The sequence below is a fragment of the Opisthocomus hoazin genome, chromosome 33 (genome assembly GCF_030867145.1).
Source record: "Opisthocomus hoazin isolate bOpiHoa1 chromosome 33, bOpiHoa1.hap1, whole genome shotgun sequence".
Classification (NCBI taxonomy): domain Eukaryota; kingdom Metazoa; phylum Chordata; class Aves; order Opisthocomiformes; family Opisthocomidae; genus Opisthocomus; species Opisthocomus hoazin.
In genome coordinates, this window is record NC_134446.1 from 4,058,113 (window position 1) to 4,081,906 (window position 23,794).

A 23,794-nucleotide genomic window follows, 5' to 3' on the forward strand; every position below is an offset into this window, starting at 1 on the left:
TCCAGCTAAACTAGTGCCCCAGCAACAAGGAGAGTCATGGGGTCAGATCTAATCAAGCCTCATCTCTGCAGTGCGTTGATTTATTAATCACGACCATTGATAGATGGTGGGTCAAGGGGTCCCCACATCTGCTTAGTTTGTGGCACGGAGTCCATCTCCATCTCCTAAAGGTGAGTGATTCCCACCCTGCACTCCCAGTGTCCCCCAGCATGGGGCCAAACAATGCTGGCCTGCTGACACCGGGACATGGAGACATACATGAACTAGCACCTAGCCTGCTACCAAGATCCTGCTCTTTGCGTCTCCCCGTGATGCCTCCTCTTTCCCAACACCTTCTTTCACCCCTCAGCTCCCCATCGCCAGATCCACACCTTCCCCACAGGCATCGTGCTGGGAGTGGTGGCCATCTCCCTCCTCCTCCTGGCTGCAGTCAGCTACTGTGCCGTCAAGAAAGGTGAGCGATTTGGGGAAATTGAGGGCAAAGCACAAGGTGAATCCCAGAGGCGAGTTGAAATGACCTGTGCTGCTTTTGGATGGCTGACCCCTTACCTTCATTTCAGAGGAAGCTGAGCATCTCAGGACTTTCCTTTATAAGCTGGGTGGAGCAAAGGTGCTGAGATGAGGAAGATTTTTCCTTTGGAGTGATTGCACTCAGATGCAAAAGTGTGGAGGGAAAGTCCAAATGCACACCTGCCACAGGCAGACTTTTGCCCCCAGTCCTCTGGGCATTAGAAGGGAGTTTCCCAGCTGGCCTGAGAGAAGCAAGCACGACTCATCGACACTTGGGCTGTCCACAGCTACTGAGAGCTTGGGAGAAGCCAGTCTGGGAAATGGGACTCGTGGTTGCGTAGGCTGGGCTGGAAAAGTCCCTCCTTCCCTGAGTGAGGTGGGCAGGTTCAGCCCAGCATCTTCATCGTGCAGCCCAGAGCACGGAAAGGCAGGGCTGGGCAGTAACTCTGCCTCCCCACCTCTCCCTTTCTTTTCCTTGCAGGGGCCTGCGGAGAGAGATGCCAAAGGTGAGCAGCAATCCCTCCCGATTGCGGGGCTGGGGAGTGATGGAGATGGGGGCATGCTGGGCACCCTGGGGTGGTCCTTGGCCTTGGACAGCATGATCTGTGTCCGTGGGTGGGTTCCCCCAGGGTGGAGTCAGGGAGGAGCAGGGCTTTCCCTGGGATTGACTCCAGCCATGGACTCGATGTAAGAAAGCATCAACCATAGGAATGGCCCAAATGGCCCCGTTGCTGCAGGATGGCAGTGGGGCCACACATTATCAACGCTTTTTCTCCCTGTTCTTTCCACACTGCTCGGTGATGCTGGTAGTGCTGAGGACTCTCCTGCTAACAACCAGAGTCACTGTAAGTGCCAATCGCCCTTGCACCCTTCCACTCCTGCACCGGGAATAATGCCCTTCTGCTTCGTCCTCCTCACTTGCAATGAAGCACTGCCCCCATATTCAAAGTTATTCAGGAATATCCTTTATATTCCCAATAACTTCAATTTCAATAAATTCTATTCTCACTAAATCATCCCAATCCCATCTTGGTATCTACTCTTGAACCCTGGGGCTCCTTCCTTCCAAACCTCCTGTTGGCCTTCTCCAACATCCTGCTGGTGGTTGGACACTAACTCTGGTTCTCCTTCCAGGTGTCAACACTGATGGAGTGAAGAGAGCTGAGGTGAGTTCAGCTCTTGCAGAGGCCTTCAGGCTGTGCAAGATCGTCTTGACTGCAAGACAGCCCATTTTGGGGAGACGACAAAGCCAAAAAACCACGAGGCTGGGATTTTCCCCAGGTTCTGCTGTGCCTCTCATCACCCTCCTTCCATGGTGCCAGGCCCAGCCCAAGGGTCTGTAGCTGTGATGGGCACTAGGAGCTTGACGCTGCTGTATTTTCTCTTTTGAAGGTCTGCAGACCAAACTGCTCAGCGGCTTCACTCTACGCCAGCTTATGGGAAAGCGAGAGGTGATGTAGCCAGCTTTGCAGCTCTCCAACAGAAGACACAAGAGTTCAAGTGGATCCTTGCTGGCCCTCTCACCCCTCCTTGAGGATCTCTGGACATTTGCTGAACATTCCTGGAGGGGCTCAGGCTGTCTCCTTCATGCGTTGCATTTCTCTTGTTCCTACCCACTCGGATCTTTAGCTCCCCTGGAGGAAATGCTTGCTTGGAGAGACTTCAAAAGACCCCAAGACCCTGCTCCATTAAAACACCCTGCTGCCAGCTTTGTCAAGATCATAGTGTGCAGGCAGGGGTGTCGTCCACACTGTCTGAGAGAGTCAGAGACAAATGGGGAAAGCATGGAAGATCTGCAAGCCGTAAATAAAAGCATGAAGTTGCAGCCCAAAGAGAAAGAAGGTGCTGTTGCCTCCTTGCAGGAGAGGTGTCAGGTAAAATGCCACACTGCAAGCGGCTGTTTGTCTGCCTCCAGGGCTTCTCACAGAAACTTGGTCCATGGGGCTCACCTTGAGACAACAAAGCCCAGCTCGCGTGGAATCTACAAAGACATATCTAATTAAAGCCTCAGCATTAATGCAAACCCACAGCTACCAGCTGATGATGATTTTGAAGCAAGATCATCGTCTGCAAGAATGCAGGTGTCACATGACTTTGACTGGTATTTTAACACTCCAATGGCATGGGTCATTTTGGGTACAGCGAGGGCTTTTGGCTGGGATTTGGGCTTGGGAAGGAAAGCAGGGCCAATATGAGAAAGGAGAAGCAGAGTGTGAAGATGAAGGTTTTAGGGTCTGGCAGATGCCTCAGCTAAGCTCAGAAAAGAGACAGCTCCCCTTTCTATCCTCATGTGTCTCTACAGTCCCTTCATATCTCTACAGCCATCCATTTGTATATCTACCACTCTCTTTGGGCAGCTCAATCCGATTCCTTGAGGGGCCATGTAAGACAGAGGTACAATCACTGATACAAATTCATAGACGTTTATTCTTCATTTGAGCAAAACCACACCATCATTGCACATAGTTATTAACACAGATGTCCGAGCACATCAGTGCCCGTGTGTCTGTGTATCTGCATACACATATCTGCATCTGTGTGGGTAGATATCAGAGCACACTCATATTTGTATCACTCAGTTTACGCCTACAAGTTACACTTTATGTAGTGAGATGGAGATGTCTTCACTTCAGTTACACATAAATTTACAATTAATAGAGTTTATATGCATTTATATATCACACATTCTAAATATACGTGCAAGTCATGGACATAATTTTGGTTAACATCATCCAGAAAACATTTATGGTGTGTGTGGAAAGGGCTGGGAACCGTGGAGAGGTGGGGTGTGGAGATGTTGGATGGACATGGCTTGTGGGTAGGTGTTGCCCTCCCATGCCAAGCACTGCCAGTTCCCCAGCAAGAATGGGTGAACATTGGGTTGGCACAAAGCAGGTTCATGGTGGCAGGGACAAACCCATTGGCAGCCTGCAAGGATGCCTCTAAACCCCATCTGCCTTGTGGGTGGAAGAGGTTTTGGGAAGGGAAAGGTGGAGAACATGGTCAGCTGAGGACCTGGGGAAGCACCACCAAGGTTCCCAACGCACAGCCCTTCCCCATGACGGCAACGCCCAAGTAGACCCAACCTGGACACACCAGCCCCATTTTACCAGTGTGGGAGCTCTCTGCCACAGAGAACAGGACAACATGGCCAAGCCTCCCTGGGCTCTCGCCCTGCTGGAGCACTATCTGGGCTGGCCGCATGAGTGGCTCACCGTGGCGTACATCGTGGTGCTGTTCTTCAGTTCCATGCGAGGCTTTAAAGGGAAGATTACACCACTTTCACCAGCTGACTCCAAGTCCAGTGCACAACAAGCTACCAAAATAGTACCAGATTTGTGCCAGTGCAGTGTCTCTAGGCAGCCCAGTATTTCTTCTTTCTTACTGTTTTCCTGCAATTTTTTTTCCTCTTGAAAAGCCCCAGCGTGTTGCATCATGCATTTAGGCATGTACCATTTTTTCAGGAAAAATATTTCAAGAAGATACAGAGAAAAACACCAAACATTTTGTGGAAAATATCTTCTTATTGGAGAAGTGTCACCCTTTGCAAGCACAAAGGGGCGCCTGGCAAAGTGAGATACGGGAATGCAGACACAACAATAAATTTCTTTTCCTCCAAGGGCAAGAATTGAATTCTTGGTGGGAACGGCCCTGTGGGAATCCCCAGCCCAGGCCAGCAGCACAGACCCCGACCAGCGCATCCCATCCTGGCTTTGGCACCAAACGTGTGCCACGACTCACCCTGTTATGTCCAACGTGGGCAACGGTGGAGTCTGCTGGGGAGCAAAAACCACGTTGTTAGCTGTGACTCACTCACTGCTGAGACCGTGGCATGGCCTGTTGATGGGCACAGGCGTGCTGGCTGTGCCGGAGAGCCGTCAGCCTACAAGAATGCGGTGCCCAAGGACAGAAGGGTCCATGGCTCACCCAGAGGGACGAGGTGGGACTCACACTGTATTTTGTTGCCGTTGCTCATCTCATTGCTGGGAACTTGCTGTTGCCTGGAGAGGACAGAGAAAAGGGGGTTGGGGTGTGTGTCCAGGCTGTGATGGGGCCATTGGGGTCATTCCCACGGATGATGCTGTCTTGTGCCAGTTCCACAACGGGAGTCAACCCCAGGGAAAGCCCTGCTCCTCCCTGACTCCACCCTGGGGGAAACCACCCATGGACACGGACCATGCTGTCCATGGCCAAGGACCACCCCAGGGTGCCTGGGATGCCCCCACCTCCATCATCCCCAGCCCCGTAGTCGGGATGGATTGCTGCTCACCTTTGGCATCTCTCTCCGCAGGCCCCTGCAAGGAAAAGAAAGGGAGAGGTGGGGAGGCAGAGTTACTGCCCAGCCCTGCCTTTCCGTGCTCTGGGCTGCACGATGAAGATGCTGGGCTGAACCTGCCCACCTCACTCAGGGAAGGAGGGACTTTTCCAGCCCAGCCTACTCAACCACGAGTCCCATTTCCCAGACTGGCTTCTCCCAAGCTCTCAGTAGCTGTGGACAGCCCAAGTGTTGATGAGTCGTGCTTGCTTCTCTCAGGCCAGCTGAGAAACTCCCTTCTTATGCCCAGAGGACTGGGGTCAAGTGTCGATGAGTCGTGAGTTGTTTGCGCAGGACAGCTCAGACACTTCCTTCTTGTGCCCAAAGTGCTGGGAGCAAATGTCTCCCCAGGACACCGATGCATTTGGACCTTCCCTCCACACTTTTGCATCTGAGTGCAATCACTCCAAAAGAAGAGTCTTCCCCATCTCAGCACCTTCTCTCCCCCCAGCTGATAAAGGAAAGGCCTGAGACACTCAGCTTTCTCTGAAATGAATGCAAGGGGTCGGCCATCCTAAACTGCCAAAGGTCTTCTTAACTCACCTCTGGGATTCACCTTGTGCTTTGCCCTCAATTTCCCCAAATCACTCACCTTTCTTGACAGCAGAGTAGCTGACTGCAGCCAGGAGGAGCAGAGATATGGCTGCCACTTCCCAGCACGATGCCTGTGGGGAAGGGGAGGATCTGGCAATGGGAACCTGGTGGGGACAGAAGGTGTTGGGAAAGAGGAGGTGTCATGGGGAGAAGCAGAGAGCAAGTTTTTAGAGGGAGGCCACATCCCACTCGACGAGCCTCCCTGTGTCTTGGTGCTGGTAGCCCAGCATCCCTCAGAGGATGCTGGGGGACACTGGGAGGGTGGGGAGGGAATCACTCACCTGTGGTTGATGGCCCTACCTGGGAGCTGGAGTCTGTGCCTGCGAGGAAAAAGGGACAGGGTGAGAGTGTCCAGGTCTCCCAGCTCCTGCGCACACTAAGCAAGTGTGGGGATCCCCTGACCACCATCTATTAATCATGGTGACAGATAAATCAATGCATTGCACAGATGTGACTCTGTCTTAGATCTGGCACCACCACACTCATAACATTTCTGTTATGCTGGGGCAGGATGCTCTCCCGTGCATGGGAGGAGCTGGAAAAGGCTGAGCTGAAATTCACGTGTATACTGAGCATCCCAACTGCCCCAGCACATGCCATGGGGCAAAGTGGGGTCCTCACCCTCAAATGGGGTCAGTGGAGCCCAGGAATTGTACCACCCCATGCCCCAGTGCCACATCTCACCTGTGACAGTCAGGTACCGAGGAGCACTGAGGGCAGAGCTCCTCACCCAGTTGCTCTCATTCCTGTGTTGGTACCCACACATGTACATCCCTGTGCTCCCCAGGGTAACATTCAGCAGCACAGAGTAGCTCAGCTGCCCGTGTTGGGCTTTCAGGCTGTACTCCTCCACCCCATCCTTGCAGAAGACAATTCGGGTAGCAGGTGACCAGGTCAGGATGAAGCACCAGGCCAGAAGTGTGTCACCAGGCTGAGCAGAAAGTAAGTCAAGACTCAGATAAGGAGCCAGGAGGTCACCTGGAAGGAAGGTAGTGATGCAGGGATGCCACAAGCAAGTGTTTGTGAGGGCAAAATGCTTTGGCTCAGGAAAGGGAGAGTCTCTTCTCCAAGAGTTTGTAGATGGGAACATTAGCCCTCTCTCCACCCCTGCCCACCTCCCTTTTCTGGACCCATCCCTGTGCTCACCATCACCTGGGGAGCTGCAGATGTCCTGGGCAGTCACACCGGTACCTGCAGCATGGAGCAGAGAGGGTTTTGGTTAGAGGGGCCATGACCCAGTTCATCCCCATGCCTGTGCCCAGGTCCCCACTGCTGAGTCCTTGCTGGGCAAGCATCTTCCCACCCATCTGGATGATTCCTGCAGGTCCTTGGTCTCCTCAGCTGACTCCCCCTTAAGCCAGTTTGGGGTGGCTTTGTTATTCCAGGTGGATGCCTGTGACTCCCAGAAGCGCTCCAGCATCTGCCCAGTCTCACACTATTACCCGAACTCCCTTGGAAGGGTTGGAAAAATGTGCCCTTAGCTCAGAACTTAGCTGTACCTGGAGGAGGCAATTGTCTTCCTCCGTTCATCAAAGCAGCTCTGCCACTCATTGCTGCATGGCTGCTCTGCACACCCTTTCCCCATCCTCCACTCTGACCAGGACATGCCATCTTGCCCCACTTGGCAGCCCTCAAGTCCTGAGCCCCAAGGCAATGAAATTCCACAACTCACCCAGCAGCAGCAGGAGCAGGAGCAAGGCAGGGCCAGAAGGAGAGAGCCTGTCCCATCCCACCTGCCCCAGCATTTTTTGGGGTGCAGCACAAACGCCGTCTCCATGAAGTATCAGTTTTCCTCTGAGCTGGCGATAGCAGTTCAAGAGCTGCCTGACCCATGGCTTGCAGCGCACTTGGGGCTCGTCTTGTTGTTTTTCTGTGGCTAGCAGTGTGTTTCCCACGACAAGAGGCTGTGACGAGCGGGGGTCCTGCCTCTCCTCCCACTGCGGATGCTGCACCTGCAGAGCCCCCACTTTCATTTCCCCACACTTAGACACGGGAGCATGAGCCGTCTTTGTCCCTCAGGGTCAACATCCTGTCTGCAAAGCCCTCCTGCCCCTTGTCCCCCAGCCCGCTTTGCTTCGTCGTGGCCAGAGCTACCCCAGCAGCTCCTGCCCTGGGCTGTGCCTGTAGCTGGGTGTCCCCATCTCCCCATGGGGACAGTCAACAACATCAGCCTCTCCCAGATGCTTTAGGGTGGTGGGTCAGTGATGGGATGTGTTGGTGTGGGTTTCTGGAGATGCCCTGGCAGGAAGGTGGATCCTGGGTTGCATGTCAGGGGCTGCGGGTGCCCAGATCCCATCCCCATCTGCCTGTGGCCAGCCAGCTGTCTCTCCTGTCTCTTGGGTGAGGTTTTCATCCCAGTCCCCCTGCCCCACTGTTGGGTGGGTGTGGGGTGCAGAGGGCCAGACACAGACACCCCTTGGACCTGAGTATGGGCAGATGGGCTCAGTCGGCCTCAGCTGGGTACTTTTCACAGCCACATCAGCTGGGAATGTTGGATCACCAGACAATGGCAGCTCTCTCCCAGCTCAGGCCGTCCCGACAGCCACGATGCTGGCCCTATGCCCTGCGTGCCCCAGCACACAGCTCCATCCTCAGCAGAGCCACATGACTGCAAGTAGCCTGTGCCTTCTGCCCACATCGCCATGCCGTGTCTCACATATGGCAGCCAGGTGCCGGGGAGCACTGAGAGCAGAGATCCTCACCCAGTTCTTCTTGTTTCTGCGCTGGTGTCTACACGCAGATGGCCCCACAGTCCCCAGGGTGAGGTTTCAGCAGCACAAAGTAGCTCAGCTGCGACCATTCTGCTTTCAGGCTCTGCTCTTGCACCCCACCCTTGAAGATGATTTGGGTAGCAGGTGACCTGGTCAGGATCAAGCACCAGACTGGAACTGTGTGGCCAGGCTGAGCAGAAGCTTAGTCAAGGCACGGAGGAGAAGCTGGGAGGTCCCCAGGGTAAAACACAGCGATGCAGGGATACTACGGGCCAGCGTTCATGATGGCCAAGATGCAAAACATTCTGGACTGGGGAGGGTACAGTCTCTCCTCCAAGGGTTTTTAGTCGGTGAAACAAAACTGCCCTACTTTCTCATCTCCACCCCTTGCACAGATCCATTTCTGAAGTTATCCCTGTGTTGACCATCATCTGGAGAGCTTCAGATGTCCTTGGCAGTCATGCTGGCACCTGCACCATGGAGCAGAGAGGCTTTTACTTCGAGGGGCAGCAACTTGGTTCATCCAGATCTCTTTGCCCAGCTCCCCATTGCTGAGTTCTCTCTGGACAAGCTCCATCCCACCCGTGTGCATCCATCTTGCATCTCCTCAGTTTCCTTGCTTGACTTCTCGCCAAGCTTGGATGGGTTTGTTGCTCCAGGTGGGTTACCTTGCCTCACCCACAGCCCCCCATCCTCACGGTGTCAGTCAGGGCATCTCTTCTGCTCTCTCCCTATTTTTACCATGCTCTGCTCCACCATACCCGTTTCAGAGCTCTGCACCCCAACAGCAAAGGGCCCCTAATGAAAAGCCACCCAACTTCCCAAGCGCCACTTCTGTATTTGCACTGCTTGCAGAGCTTCTTTGCACCCAGCACGACAGTTGCCTTCGCCACATGGAAAGGGATTTTCATTTCACAGAATCACAGAATCACAGAATGGTCAGGGTTGGAAGGGACCTCTGTGGGTCATCTAGGCCAACCCCCCTGCCGAAGCAGGGTCACCTGCAGCAGGCTGCACAGGACCTTGTCCAGGTGGGTCTTGAATATCTCCAGAGAAGGAGACTCCACAACCTCCCTGGGCAGCCTGTTCCAGTGCTCCGTCACCCTCAGAGTGAAGAAGCTCTTCCTCATCTTCAGCTGGAACTTCCTCTGCTTCCTATATTTCAATTGAGGATGATGAAAACAACAAAGCACTGTCCGTCCCCATCCCCACACACGTCTCCCACAGGATTGTTTCTCTGGGTGCTCTATAGAGAACAGGACCCTTAATTCAGTAAAAAACAAAAATAAAACAGAAACAAGCAGCCATACATCCCCCTTTTTCTGTTGCAATATCAAGGATGTGAATAGGATTTTGGTCTGCTAAAAGGGAACGTGGAGCCGGTGCTGTGTTCAAGCTGATTATCTACCCTGAAAGGTGTTTTATGCACAGCTTCTGCAGCCTCTGCGCAGATCTTCCCGTCATGGGATGCAACACATACCCTTTTAAACCCCTCTTATATTTAACTCAGCTCTCCACACAGGAAAATCCCCATGACCCAAAGTCTGGCAGCCCCGTCCCTGTCCCAGAGATGTGCCCTGCTGTGACTCACCCAACAGCAGCAAGGCAACGTAAGAGAGATCTGGCATGGGCGCCCAACATGCCGTACCCTACGGCACCTTCCCCATCCCTAGCTGGCCAGAGCTGGCAGGCTCTGCTTTCTGAGCAGCTGAGGAAGTGGCAGAAGAAGTGTCCACTCTGGACTTTGCTGCACCTGGGAACAACCCATCTGTGGCCAGAGGCGCCTTCCCACAAAGAGGAGCCTGAAAGTCTATTGGTGGTTCCTCTGCTGACCCCTGTTCATCGTCTTGCGCTTCTCTCCGTGTCTGTCCCGGCTCACTGCCCTGGCTGTGGAGTGGCTGACCAACATGGGGCCTGCGTTCGCCATGGGATCTGCTCACAGCAAGCAGCCTCTCCTGGCTCTCCGTGCCTTGGCAAGACCCACGTCAGGGACCAGCCATCGACCCAGTTTCCCCATGGCTCCTCTCCTGCCCACCACTACACATCTGACCACGCAAACAGAGTGGAGTCCTGGGTCTAGGAAGACCCAGTTCTCTCTGTTAAGAGCCTGGTCACTAGGAGAGCAGCAGAGGAACAGCATTTCTAAGAGGGTTTTGGGGAGATGGAGCAAATCAAGAGGAGGCGTGATGGCCAAATCTAGTGGTGTAGTAGGACTATGACTGCAGCCTGTCTGTCTGCATGGAGGAGAGAGGGATTTAGCCACTGGGATGGGATTTCTGGGTGCATGGAGAGGAGCAGCAGCAATGCTGGAGCTGCAGATTCAATCTGTAAATGCACAACATGCCCCTGACATACCAGTTTTATCTGTGCGTTGCACATGGGCAACTGTGTCTGCTTAGGAGAAGACAGATGGAAAGTCGGGAGCCCTCTACCAATGGAGAGGGGTCAAAAAGGAAACAACAGGCAGAAAGGTGAGTGCAGGGGGATGCTCCTGGTTTTTCAAGGGGTCTCAGGACTTCCCCTTAGAGGACAGCTGATCCTGCCATGGAGAAAGGGCTCGGCCGGGTTCAGCACCATCTAAACTCAGCCCAGCCACTGTTCCTTGTTGCAGATTTTGGGCCTCCAGCGACCTTGTTCTAAAAAAAAACCCTCCCTTTCCCGCATCCTGTCTCTCAGTGGTGAGGTATTCACCTCCTGCTCTCTGTGCATGCCTGGAAGTTAACCACGCAACCACATGGCCAGACCACTCCTTCGTGTGTGTAGCCATGACTCCTATATTTAGCAATGAGATTTCCTTCCTGTTCCCCAACATCAACCCAGCCACTACCTCAGAAAGATGAGTGTCCCCATGATGCTTTGCTGGGGTTGAGCTGAGCTTGAAGCAGGACTGAAAACAGGAGCAGCAGCTGCAAGTACCCAAGCCAGGGCCCAGAACACAGTGGGGGAGTGCAGAGGTCTTGAGGGTTGCAAACTGGACCAGCTCTTTGAACGGCTGTGACCCCAGTTCGCTGTGTTCTGGACTGGATGGTGAAGAAGACAGGCTGTGTCTTTCCACCCCTCTTCGGAAGGCATTTTCAGCACAGCCTATGAGCTTTTGGAGAGCAGGACCCAAATTGGTGCATCTTAAGCACTAAGCTCCTCTGGACACACTGCTTGGATGAGATGCAGGCGAACATGGCTGCATCACTCACCCCTATCATCCTCTCAGGCCTCTCTGCTGGTGAGGGATGCTTCAGCAGTGTTTGTTTTGCCTGGACACCTCCCTGCCCTGCACCAGCATCCTGGGACATTGGCTGAAGCCTTGTATGCAATAGCTCTGCTAGGAGTGATGTTTCCTGGGGATTTAGATCTGTGGAACAGATCTCCTCTTGCTTTTCTCCACTCTGGTGTGTTTTTTTAATAAAGGTTGATGCAACGGGGTCTGGCCAACCATACCAACAGTGGCGTTCCTCACAGGGAAGCTTCTCCTCCTCTGAATGCCCCCACTGCCCATACGCAGCTCCAACACGAAGGCAGGAGGCATCACCTCCAGCCACGCCTCTGAGCCTCTCATAGTGAGGTTGTCTCCGACCCTCCTTCTCCCTTTCCTGACCATGGAGCAGTGCTGCCTTGTGCCTCCTCACCTGACACCACCCCAAGCCTGTTTTGGGTCACGTTTTTTTCTTTCTACTGGGTGACCCTGGAAGTGCTGAACTTCCCCTAAATCTCACATACTGATCCAAAGCCAATTACGAGCGCACTGTGAGGCAAGGAATCCTGCTAAAGTTTGCAGATCAATCACTATTCCATCCTCTTTTTTTTTTTTTCTCCCCAGTGTTTAGAATCCCTCAACCCAGGAGTCCTGCTCCATCTTCTCCACCCATACTGTAAGGGTTCACTCATCTCTGTCGCCAGCACGGTGACGATTCACCCCGCCCATCCCACCTTCCTCCTGGATCTCTGTGTCCAGCCCCACACCCTGCTCCAGATTCACAGAGCATCCACAACAGGATGGTGGGGAGGTCAGGACGGGAGCTTGGAGGTGCAGCACCGATACGTGACTCCCCCAGCAAACCCCAGCCCACTGTTGCGCTATTTGTAGAAGACAGACAAGCCCTGGCCTTTCTTCGTCAGTTTTACTGGCTTTAAAAAGAAATAGTTGTGGTAGGAAACAAACCGTCCCTTTGTAACGCAGCGTTTGACGGAGCTGCTCTGCTCCACCTCAAAATGCTCTCTCTCAAATCATTTTGGGTACATCTAGGGAAAATTAGCTTAAAAATTGTTCTGGCTTCTTGTTGTTTGCATTTTTCTTTCAAGATGCCATGTTTTCCAAGCACTGCAGAAATTCCCCGCATTGTTTGTTCTCTGGGACAGAGAGCTGTAGCTCTTTTCTGTTCTTTAAAGCCTTTTCTTTCATTTTCTCACCGACTTTCCAAAGCTTACTCAAATCTAGAAAGGATGCGGACTTCTAGAAAGCCTTGCAGGAGCTCTGGGACCTCACTCCGTGTCCTCCCCAACATCAAGCCTAAGCTCTCCTCAAGTCACATTTCACCTCGGGTTACCAGAGAAGACAAACATCACAGAACAGGAAACACAAATATATCTTTGAAAAGGAAACCGAAAGTGGGCAGCGTGCAAAAGAAAAGTGCAAGAGAGGAAAGAAAGGGGAGAAAGAGTTTTATTTCTGTTGCTCTTCCAGTGGGTGCACTTCAGAGCTTCAGAGCCAAAGCTGCCTCACCTTGGTGAACATCACTTCCATGCCTGCCCCGCAGAGACAGCTTGACGAATGATGGATCCCAACAAGGTGAATCCAGCACCCCTGGGGATGCTGGACCATGAGCCTGCAGTGTGCCCTGGCTGCCAAGAAGGCCAATGGGATCCTGGGATGTATTCAGAGGAGTCTGGCCAGTAGGTCAAGGGAGGTTCTCCTTCCCCTCTACTCTGCCCTGGTGAGGCCCCATCTGGAGCACTGTGTCCATTTCTGGGCTCCCCACTTCAAGAAAGATGAGGAGCTACTGGAGAGAGTCCAGCGGAGGGCTACGAGGATGGTGAGGGGACTGGAGCATCTCTCCTACGAGGAGAGGCTGAGGGAGCTGGGCTTGTTCAGCCTGGAGAAGAGAAGGCTGAGAGGGGACCTTATAAATGCCTATAAATATTTTCAGGGTGGGTGTCAGGAGGACAGGGCCAGTGGTGCCCAGTGACAGGACAAGGGGCAACGGGCACAAACTGAAGCAGAGGAAGCTCTGTCTGAACACGAGGAAGAACTTCTTCCCTCTGAGGGTGACGGAGCACTGGCCCAGGCTGCCCAGGGAGGTTGTGGAGTCTCCTTCTCTGGAGATATTCAAGACCCGCCTGGACAAGGTCCTGTGCAGCCTGCTGTAGGTGACCCTGCTTCGGCAGGAGGGCTGGACTGGGTGACCCACAGAGGTCCCTTGAACCCCGACCACTCTGTGATTTGTGAGGGCAGGGACTAAACCCAGTGACTGTGCAGAAAACAGGGAGGATACATGGGTCTGGGAGGCTCTGGACCAGGGCGGGATGCGCACAGGACCACACAGACTCCTTACCACCCATGCAAGCTCAGCAGAGGCTGGACTGAAGACCCTTTTCCAACCGCACGTTGGGCAGATGGGGGTATCACAAGCTTCCATGCTAGCCGAGTCTCTGAGCTCCTGCCAATGGACCTCCAAGGTTGGTTTAATCAGGCAAAGGTATCTCATAACTCTGGATATCCCCTGGGTTTCCCTCACAAGCCCAGGGTATCTGCAACAGCACTTCTGCATCAACAACTGGGTTGCGTGTCAGTCTAGTGTCTGAGAGACACACACAAAAAAAAGCAGAAATTAGGAAATTCTGTTCTTCCCAGTGATGTTGAAAGGACGTTGCATATTTGTATTGTGGTGCATGAACATTATGGGAACATCAGGACTGAGACTTTAGAGAGAAGCCATGGAGGGGGAGGGTTTCGTGCCAGGGATGCTGGAAACCCGCTGGGAGACAGTGGGTCCCACTGGGGACAGCTGTGACGTACCCCGAGCCACCCAAAACAGGCACCCACAAACACGGTGCAAAGCACCATGATGAAGCAGCCTCTTCTGGGGTCCTTTTTGGGGTGGGGGAGGAAGGCATCAGGTACCGCTGCACGGTTTGCAAGCCCACATGTGTGCACCCGCGCATCTGTGGCGATACCCACCCTGCCCATCCTGTCCTCTTGCTCTCTCCTCCCTGAGAAGATGCTGGGTTACACCCCAGGCGGGGGTGAGTCATGGGCAGGAAACCAACTTCAGCTTCCCCTTTCCCCTCCCCCCGCGGCTTGGTCCTGAGGAGCCTGCAGACGAGCATGGCGAGAAGGAGCTGGTGGGATGAGGCTGTGGGTAGCCTGCTCTTGCTGGGCTGGCTGGCAGGTAGGTGACTGGACAGGGTGTTTAGGGGGCACTTTGGGGGGTTACCCTGGGGTGAAGCACCAGGGGATGACATGGTGACATGGGGTGGATTTTAAGCAGGCCCCGTGGGAAATCTCCAGAGAGAAGTCAAAGCGCCATCCAAGAGCCAAAATTGTGAGTTTCTGGAGCAATTTCTCAGGAGTCCAACAGTCTGAAAACACAGGATGGGCTTTCTGGAGGGTCTGAAGGTCCATCTCTGCTATGGCAGGTTGTGGACAACCCCGGCCAGTGACTTAATTTGACAACAAAGACATAAGGAAGGTGGCAGCTCCCACAGAGGAAATTGCACCCTTGCACTGATCCATGAGCATGGGGTTGGTCCCTCTTGGGGTCCAGGTGTGATACGGTTGTCCCTGGCTGGGCAGGAAGGGACAAGGCATTGCCAGAAAGCCCCTTTCGCTCTCAGCTGGTAATTTCTGATCTCCTTTGTGCTGAGGTCTGCAGGAAACTCTCCCCATCTTCTGCAAGCTTCCCCAAGGTTGCACCTCCCACCCCAAAGAAATGTCCACTACAAGGTGTTCTCTTCTGGACCAGCAGACCATCTCAGACCAACCCCTTCTCCTTCCCCACACAGGTACCGGCAGGATGGAACCAGAGACCTGCAGCTCCCCAGGTGAGTGCAGACAAAAGGGGTGGCTGGAAAAACCTTCCAGGTCCCACGTCGTAACGTTGTGTACTTCCTTTGGATGATGTCTCCTGATCTTGGGGTGCACAACAAGGCAGCTCTGACACTCGGGCTGGTGTTTCCTTTCAAGGTAGAAGGCAAACCAAAAGAAAAAAAAAAAGCCACATTAATATGTTTTTTTCATAGGGTGTGGCATGAAATATATCAGTTTTGCTAGGGAGGATTTTGGTGGAGGAAGCTGTAATTTTTAGTTTTATGATGGAGAAGGAAATACTGGCTTGAAATTCAAGAAAATGAAAACATTCCCCTTTGGAAATACCACTATACTTTTGCTGCCCCAGATTTTACGTATTTTGTCTGAGTTTTTTTTCTGAAACACTCAACCTAGATGGGAAAAATTGTTTTGGTCACTAGAAACAATATTTTTCACTGTATTTACCCTCCTCATTTTCTCCCACTGTGTTTACCTGTACCGTGAAACAAGAAGAGCTTCTGCTTTCCTTGAGCCCAAGTATTTCATGAGCCACCAGATGACTGAAAAACAGGTTCTTCCAATCTCTGCTCCCTTTTCCTACCCCCCTTTAACTTGCTGTTTCCACCAAAAAGCAGCTACAAGGTCGATGCTGAGGTCAGAGAGATGAAAATCCACTGCTCATCTCCACTCCATCACACCACGACCGCGTCTCTTTGTTCTTGCAGGTGACTTCCCCCCGCCAGCACTCTTCCCAAACATCTCCTGGGCTCAGGCAGGTGACTTGATTCTTGCCCGGTGCCTCGTTTTTTCCCGTGTCCCCATCACCCACATCTTCTTCTGCAAGAATGGGGTGGAGCTGGTGAACCACGCAGTGGGAAAAGGCCAGTTCACTTCCACGCTCACCATCCAGCTCTCCGCAGAGAGCAGCGGCACCTATTCCTGCGGATACCAGCGGCAGAGCAGCATTGGACAGGTCATGCTTTCAAGGTTGAGTGTCCCATGGCTCCTGACCACCGGAGGTGAGTGGAGAAGGGCATGGGGAGGTTGATCGTGCCCCGTATCAGGGATAGCCCTCGAGAAAACCCAGAAGTGGTTGCCCTTGCTTGCAGGGACTCAAGGTCTCTACAGTGCCAATACAGTTGGGTCTTGACCAGCAAGACCAGTTGAGTGAAGGCGTGTACCCAGTTAACCCCATCAGAGTATCCAGCCTAGGAGCAGCCACACGCCACCCCACAACACAACCGCTTGGCCATGCTTTGGCAATCCCTGCAGAGGGGGAGGAGGGGGCAGTTTTGGGGTGACCCTTTCTCCACGTTTGTTGTCTAGGTGGGAAGGATGACCCGAGGAACAGCACCATTGCTACCAGCCCGGAGCTGCCAGCTGAAGGTAAGTGTCCCTATTTTAAGTTTGTCGAGGTATCCTGGTTTCCAGGCTCCAAGGTACCAACAGTGATGCTGCTAGCTTCGGGTTGGCCAGACCCTGCAAATGGAAATTCCTCATTTTTCCTTCCCAGGGGAGTATAGACCTTTAGCACAAAGCAGCTGAGATACATGCTGCAGTTAACCTCACCTCCCCCTTGCTCCCTTGGGGCAAACCCAAGGAAGGAGGCAATATTCCCAATCCTATCACAAGACCTAGAGGTCCCTCAGTTGGGTACAAGCTGCTGTGAGCTCTCACTGCAGGGAAAATAAAGTAAATATGGGGCTGCATGAGGAGGAGCACAAGTAGCAGATTAAGGGGCTCTACTATCGCTCTGGAGATCCCTTCCAAACAACACGGAGGTGGCTCTGCAGGCTTCCTAGCACAACCACAAATGAACCATGCAGTCTAGGTGGGGATGGTCCGGGGCTTGGCTTTATCCTCCTTGGCCTGTGGGACTTAGTGCTCTTCCTCACCACCATCTGGTTTCTTTCTCCCAGGGTGGGGATTCTCCATCAGCCTGGCCTTTGTGGTCCTCTCCCTCCTGGCTCTGGCTTTGGGCATCTATCTCCTCCTGCAGATTGGTAAGAGAACCACCGTCCCCATTGCATGGTGCCCGTTCACCATGCCACCAACTGAGGATTCACAGGTGCACATGCTAAAATTGAACAAGGTTAGGAGGCACTAAGTGGGCTTTGGGCCACCTGAGGGGGCTTTGGAAGCCCCCACCAAGGCATGGAGCTATGTGCACCTTGTGGAGGCTCCTCTCTGCAGAGATGATCCAACAACACCTATTGACCCATTACTATGTCTTGCTTGCAGTAAAGCGAGTCCAGATGGATAAACTGAAAAGCTTCATGCACTGGTAGAAGACCACAGCATTTCACAACTGCTGTGAAGTAAGAGCCATCCATGAGCCCTCGCAGTTGGAGGACCTGTTGCCAGACCAGAGAGATGCTCCAAGGTGTTGGGGGATCTGTGGCAAGGACCACTGTGAATTGTCAGTTCCCCATGGCCACGACACGGGGGAACTGGCCCAGGATGGTGTCCCTTGACTCAATGCCATCTGCACTGCATCTCCAACTGCCAAAAGCACCTCTCCAGAGCCCTGGGGACCCAAATTCTTCATCTGCAGCCTCAGAGACACGGTCTAAATATGCTGCCCAAGCCAGGTGCAGGAGAAGTTTGCTCCAGCTGCAAACATCATGGTGGGTCATGGGCACAAATTCATTTAAAAGGTCCATTCATTAAAAAGGTGTTTTGCCTCTGATTGTTGGCCCTTTGTGTTGGTCTCTGAAGGTCTCATAGATGCTTAATTAGCCACCAAATGGAGGCAGGAGTCCGAGTCCTGCGCAAGCGTTGGCTGTAGGCCTCGCCTCGCATGGTCAGAGCCCATTAAGACATTGCCCAAAGGCACTTCCATCACCAGGACCCGTTGCCAGCAGCAACCAAGCATGGGAGAGGGTAAATCTGATGGGTCTTCCCACCAGGCAGGTCCACCAAAGGTCCCATCTGATCCACCAGACATCTGAGAAGGACTAAGGGGTGAAGGGAAATGGGAAAGGTTGTGTTTGGTTTTTCGTCACCCACCCCCCCATTTGGAGGGAGGGAGGTCAAGGGGTTGTGAGGTAGCTGGAGAGGGGTGACGGAGACATCTCTGCACGGCTTTGCCCCATCCCACCTCTTAGCTGCCTCTAACCCTTCAGCCAGCAACCAAAAAGGCTTCAATTTTCATTTCAGAGCTCCCTCGCACCCTCCTTCCCCACAAAACCCAGCAGACCTCGTCCTGCCCTCACCACTGAACCACAGCCCCAGTTACCACCCCATCCACCTCTGCTGCCCCACCACATTGCTTGTTTTCTTCCGGTTTGGCTGCTGCTGCCACTTCCAACCACAAAGCAGAACAAACTAAAAATAAAAAAAGCCCCAAGCAAAATCTGTTCGCTCACAGAAAACATCAAGCCTACGAGACCGAACAGTGAAACATGATGCAGCTCATGGTAACCACCAACCTCTCATCAGATAATGTGGCACATGAAGAAGTCCAGAGCTGCTTTCTCCTCCTTCGCTGCATAGGAAGGAAAGCAGAACAAAAGAAAGCGATTAAATTTTTTTGGCCCAGAAGAGATCTACCCCAATCCTTCCAGTGCTTGGCTGCAGGTGGCCCAGCTACACCAAGTTTTAGCTCCAAAAATGTCCCCCTCTAGATGGAGGGAGGGACAGACAGATGGATGGAGGGCACAGAGGTCGGTTGGGTTAGGAGAGAGACGACGCATATGCTGGCACGATCGCCATAGGAACACAGGGAATGGAAATGGAGGGATGGGCTGATAGATGTAGAATGATGTTTTGAACCCACCCTCCATGCAGAAAATGTAGTTCAAGGGGTTAGAGAAGAGGATGGCCAATGGGAAGGTGCCTGCCCCCTACACCAGGACCCCCAGGTGGATACCAGATGGACAAACATTAAAACTAAACCCAAGCTATAAATCAAATCAAAAAGCACCTTCAGGAGAGCACGTTTCCACCTGGCATTGCATCCAAGCAAGCTTCCAAGCCCCAGGCACAGTGCAGCCCACCCACAGGACCTTCAAACTACGCTCTCCTTCCTCACCACTCAACAGGGCATCCTCCGAGATGATAAAAAAAGGTTAGGAGATAAAAGAAGCATCTTCCCTCCTACCTGGGCTTCTTCCTCTCCTATCTTGGGGCAACACAGCATGAGTTTGGATGCACAATTTCTTTGCTCAACAATTTATCAAGGGCAGAAGGTTCTGCCTGGTGCTTACAGCAACACAGACCTTCAGCTGATGCTGCCCAAGGCTAATGGGTGATGCCATCTTTAGATTCAGAGGAGGAACTATCTTGATTCGCCATGGTGAATTTCATGACTGACTTTGTAGCACTGGACATGGTGGCTGTGACCCACACGTTGTCAGCAGAGACCATGGCGGCCTCCTGGCAAGCACCACGCTTGACCCAGTGGAACATTGTGCCCTCATCAATGCTGGCGGGTTGACTATTATACATCCTGGTGTTGATGTCCCCCAAGACTTTGTGCAGGGATATCTCCATGGCTACCTTCATGTAGAAAACTTTGCAGTTCAAGGGGCTGGAGAAGAGGATGGCCAGCACGAAGGTGTCCACCTCGTCCACCAGGACCCCCACGCACCCCTCAAAAATGGATCATGGAGTTGGCGAATTGGTAACTCTCTGTGACACCTGGCAGGATCCTAGGACTGGGTGTTGTGGAGCTATAGCTGCTGAAAGCACTAGCTCTCGGAAGGAGAGCACACATGAGCAGGAAAAGGGATTGGGAGACCACTTGGACTTATGAGAGAGATTGTCCAGCCACTGGGAGATAGCCCAACCACTGGGAGATGGTCCAGCTTGGACCTTGTGCCTGAATCCTGGGGCGGTCCCCTCTGGCAAGGGATCTTCCATCCCCTGCCCCCTCCTTGCAGCATTACCTCGAGTTGTATAAGGTGACATCCTGGGTTTTGTTGGTGATCTGGATCTCCATATTCACTCAAAGGATTTCCACATGAACTTCCCACTCATCTCCAGTGCCTTCTCCACAGCTCCAGGCAGAAATTTGGTGGGAAAAAGCAGGATTCAGAGCAGAAAAATCAGGCTGCTGTTGAGAAAAACAACTTTCTGATAATGTCTGTGCAAAGTCCTCCTTGGAGTTGATGATCCTTACAGGTCTGCATCTCAAGATCTTCAAGGTCCTCACCCAGGCAGCATGCGCTTGCGTCCATATTATGACTTGACGGTGCTGGATCCAAGGGAAAGGCATTTTTTGGGTACCTGGGTCTGCTCCAGCCATCACAGGAGGAAAACTGCAAGGATGGAGGACACACTTCTGTGGACATCAACAAATACTTGGGCAGGAGGTGAATATTAATGCATATATTTATTTTCTGCCAGCCGGGCACCTTTTCCCTGCTGCATCTCCTGGCACAGGCAATAAATGCCTCAAGGTGCTCCAAGACAAATCCTCTTGTGGATGATGGAGTGGTGAGGAGCATCAGGAGGAGGGCAGTGATGTTCAGCTTTGGCAGGGCCCTCCACGCATCCCAAAGGAGATATTGTAGGCCCATCAGTCTTAGTTCAGTCCCTGCGAAAGTTATGGAATGAATCCTCCTTAGGGCTCAAAGTCAAATGAAGCACGTGATTGGGTAAAGCCAGCACAGACTGATCAAGGGCAAATCGTGCTTGACAAACCAGATTGCCTTCTACGACAAACTAACCAGCTCGGTTGACGTGGGGCAAGCACTGGACATTGTCTACCTGGATTTCTCTAAGGCTTTCTCCCACAGCTTCCTCCTAGAGCAACTGATGTGTCTAGCCAAGTGATCTATGCGGTGGGTCAGGGACTGTCTGACACACCGCACACAGAGCTTGGTGGTGTACAGCTCCTTTTCAAACTGGCAACTTGCCATATGTGGCGTCCCTCAGGGATCAACACTGAGCCCAACGCTGTTTAATATCTTCAGAGTGATCTGGATGGTGGGCTCAAGTGTACTGATGAAGTTTGCCGATGATACCGAGTTGAGTGGGGAAGTGGACACTTCAGAACGGAGAGCCACCCTGCAGGAAGACCTGGATAGGCTGGAAGAGTGGGCTAACAAGAACCTGATGAAGTTCAACAAGGACAAGTGGAAGGTCTTGCACCTGGGAAAACATAATCCAGGAGCACAGCACAGGCTGGGATCTACTCAGCTGGGGGAGCAGCTCTATGGAAAGGGATCTGGGGGTCCTTGTGGACAACAGGCTCAATATGAGCGAACAGTGTGCTGCTGCAGCAAGAAAAGCCAACGGGATGCTGGGTTGCATCAACACGGGCATCACCAACAGAGATGAAGGAGTCATTATCCCACTCTACTCAGCACTCGTTAGCCCACGCCTGGAATACCATGTTGAGTTTCGGTCCCCGCTGGACACAAAAGACATGGACAGGCTGGAGAGGGTCCGGAGTGGGGCCACAAAGATGATCAAAGGACTGGGAACCCTGCCATATGAGGCTGAGTGAACTGGGTTTGTTCAGCCTTGAGAGAAGCAGGCTTAGGGGAGACCTTATCACCCTGTTCCAGTATTTAAAAGGTGGCTACAAAGATTTTACAAGGAGTCACATGGAAAGACAAGGGGTAATGCATACGAGTTACTCCAACTGGACCCAAGAGGAAAATTCTTCACAATGAGATCAGCCACTGGAATCATCTCCCCAGGGAAGTGGTGGATTCCCCAACACTGGACACTTTTAAGATTCCGCTGGACAAGGTGCTGGGCCATCTTGTCTAGACCATGCTTTTGCCAAGCAAGGTTGGACCAGATGCTTCTTAAGGTCCCTTCCAACTTGGATTCTACGATCCCTGGGGAATTTGAGGGGGGCAGGCAGGTGACAAAACCTCCCCAGCCAGAAAGCTCAGGTATCTCCAGCTGTCTGCATGATGCTGCGAGAGCCTTCTCCACACCTTAGGTAGAGCCAGGGCAGGTGGGTGCACAAGCTCGAGGTCTGGTTGTGAGGTCCAAGCTTGGAGACTCCAAGTGAATGGACAAAACCTCACCTTCCCTCTCCCCAACCCAAGAAATAAGTCCATTGAGTCCTGGGTGACTTTCGCCCCAAAAGCCATCTCACCTCCAAGCACCCCTCCAGTGCCCATAAACGACCACAACCCATGGCAGTATTTATTGGCACAAGAGCAAAGCCACGACCATGAGCCAGCAGTGTGCCCTTGTTGCCAAGAAGGCCAATGGGATCCTGGGATGCATTCAGAGGAGTCTGGCCAGTAGGTCAAGGGAGGTTCTCCTTCCCCTCTACTCAGCCCTAGTGAGGCCCCATCTGGAGCACTGTGTCCATTTCTGGGCTCCCCACTTCAAGAAAGACAAGGAGCTACTGGAGAGAGTCCAGTGGAGGGCTATGAGGATGAGGAGGGGACTGGAGCATCTCTCCTATGAGGAGAGGCTGAGGGAGCTGGGCTTGTTCAGCCTGGAGAAGAGAAGGCTGAGAGGGGACCTTAGAAATGCTTATAAATATCTGAAGGGTGGGGGTCAGGAGGATGGGGCCAAGCTCTTTTCAGTGGTGCCCAGTGACAGGACAAGGGGAAATGGGCACAATCTGAAGCAGAGGAAGTTCCGTCTGAACATGAGGAAGAACTTCTTCCCTCTGAGGGTGACGGAGCCCTGGCCCAGGCTGCCCAGGGAGGCTGTGGAGTCTCCTTCTCTGGAGATATTCAAGACCCACCTGGACAAGGTCCTCTGCAGCCTACTGTAGGTGACCCTGCTTCAGCAGGGGGGTTGGACTAGATGACCCACAGAGGTCCCTTCCAACCCCTACCATTCTGTGATTCTGTGAAAGCCACTTCTCCTGCAGACAGCGCACAGCCTTTAAGAACCCCATCAACAACTCCTCCCTGGTGGGCTGATGTGCAAAAATAGAAATCCATAGGTCTATTCTTGCAAAAATGAAGTCTTGACACGCCGCACGCTTGACCGTAGCCTGGCCACAGTGACACCGATGACAATTCCATGCCTGGTCCCATTGGCTTCACATCAGGAAAAGCCCCCTGGGAAAATCGGCCCCGCAGGAGGGGATGGCGAAGAAAACCTGAGCCATCCTGAGGAGTTCCGAGTGGCTACCCAGGCTGCAGGAGCTGCTGAAGAAACGCACCCATTTCTGGTGCGTCTGCAGGGCGCCGAAGTCGCTGCTGCTCCTGCAGTTCTTCAAGAAGGTGGTCAAGTGGTAGAACTGGTTGAAGCACTTGCTGTCGTCCACCATGACCCCATGGTCTGCCAAGTACTTGATGCATGGCTCCACCTCCGCCCATGTTGGTGGTACCCGCAGCTGCATCCACTGGAAACAGAAAAGCTCCCCAAACGGCCCTGTCCGAGCATCCAGGTAGTCAAGGAACGCCACGTAGAGGGTCTGGACATGGCGGCAGAAGGTGTCACACTCTCCAACCCTCCCAGCCGCCCGCCGCTCCGCCAGCAGCTCCTTCACCCGCGGCGACATGAAGCCATGGGCTTTGCGCTCCAGGAGGGTGCAGCGGACAGAGGAGAGGACACTCAGCACCTCGCAGGGCGAGTTGTCCTCCCTTGCCAAGGTCCTGAGGTGCATGTCGAAGACGGCCACCTGCGAAGCCATGTGCTGCAGGTAGATCTCACTGAAGTCGTCCTCGAAAAAGGTCCGGATGGCAAAGGGGGGGTGGCTGAGGGAGAGGA

General features: G+C 53.1%; 1 protein-coding gene across 1 annotated transcript in view; it reads right to left on the reverse strand.

Moving 5' to 3' along the window:
- Nucleotides 1–14,496: 14,496 nt before the first annotated feature.
- Nucleotides 14,497–23,794, reverse strand: part of TRIM28 (tripartite motif containing 28) — an 18,680-nt gene continuing 9,382 nt past the window's right edge. The window contains exons 15-17 of the mRNA XM_075445866.1: nucleotides 20,041–23,781; nucleotides 18,583–18,638; nucleotides 14,497–15,299 (exon numbers count right to left, since the gene is read on the reverse strand). Of these exons, the coding sequence (XP_075301981.1) occupies nucleotides 23,121–23,781 (661 nt within the window). The 3' untranslated portion in view covers nucleotides 14,497–15,299; nucleotides 18,583–18,638; nucleotides 20,041–23,120. The remainder of the gene's footprint in view (nucleotides 15,300–18,582; nucleotides 18,639–20,040; nucleotides 23,782–23,794) is intronic.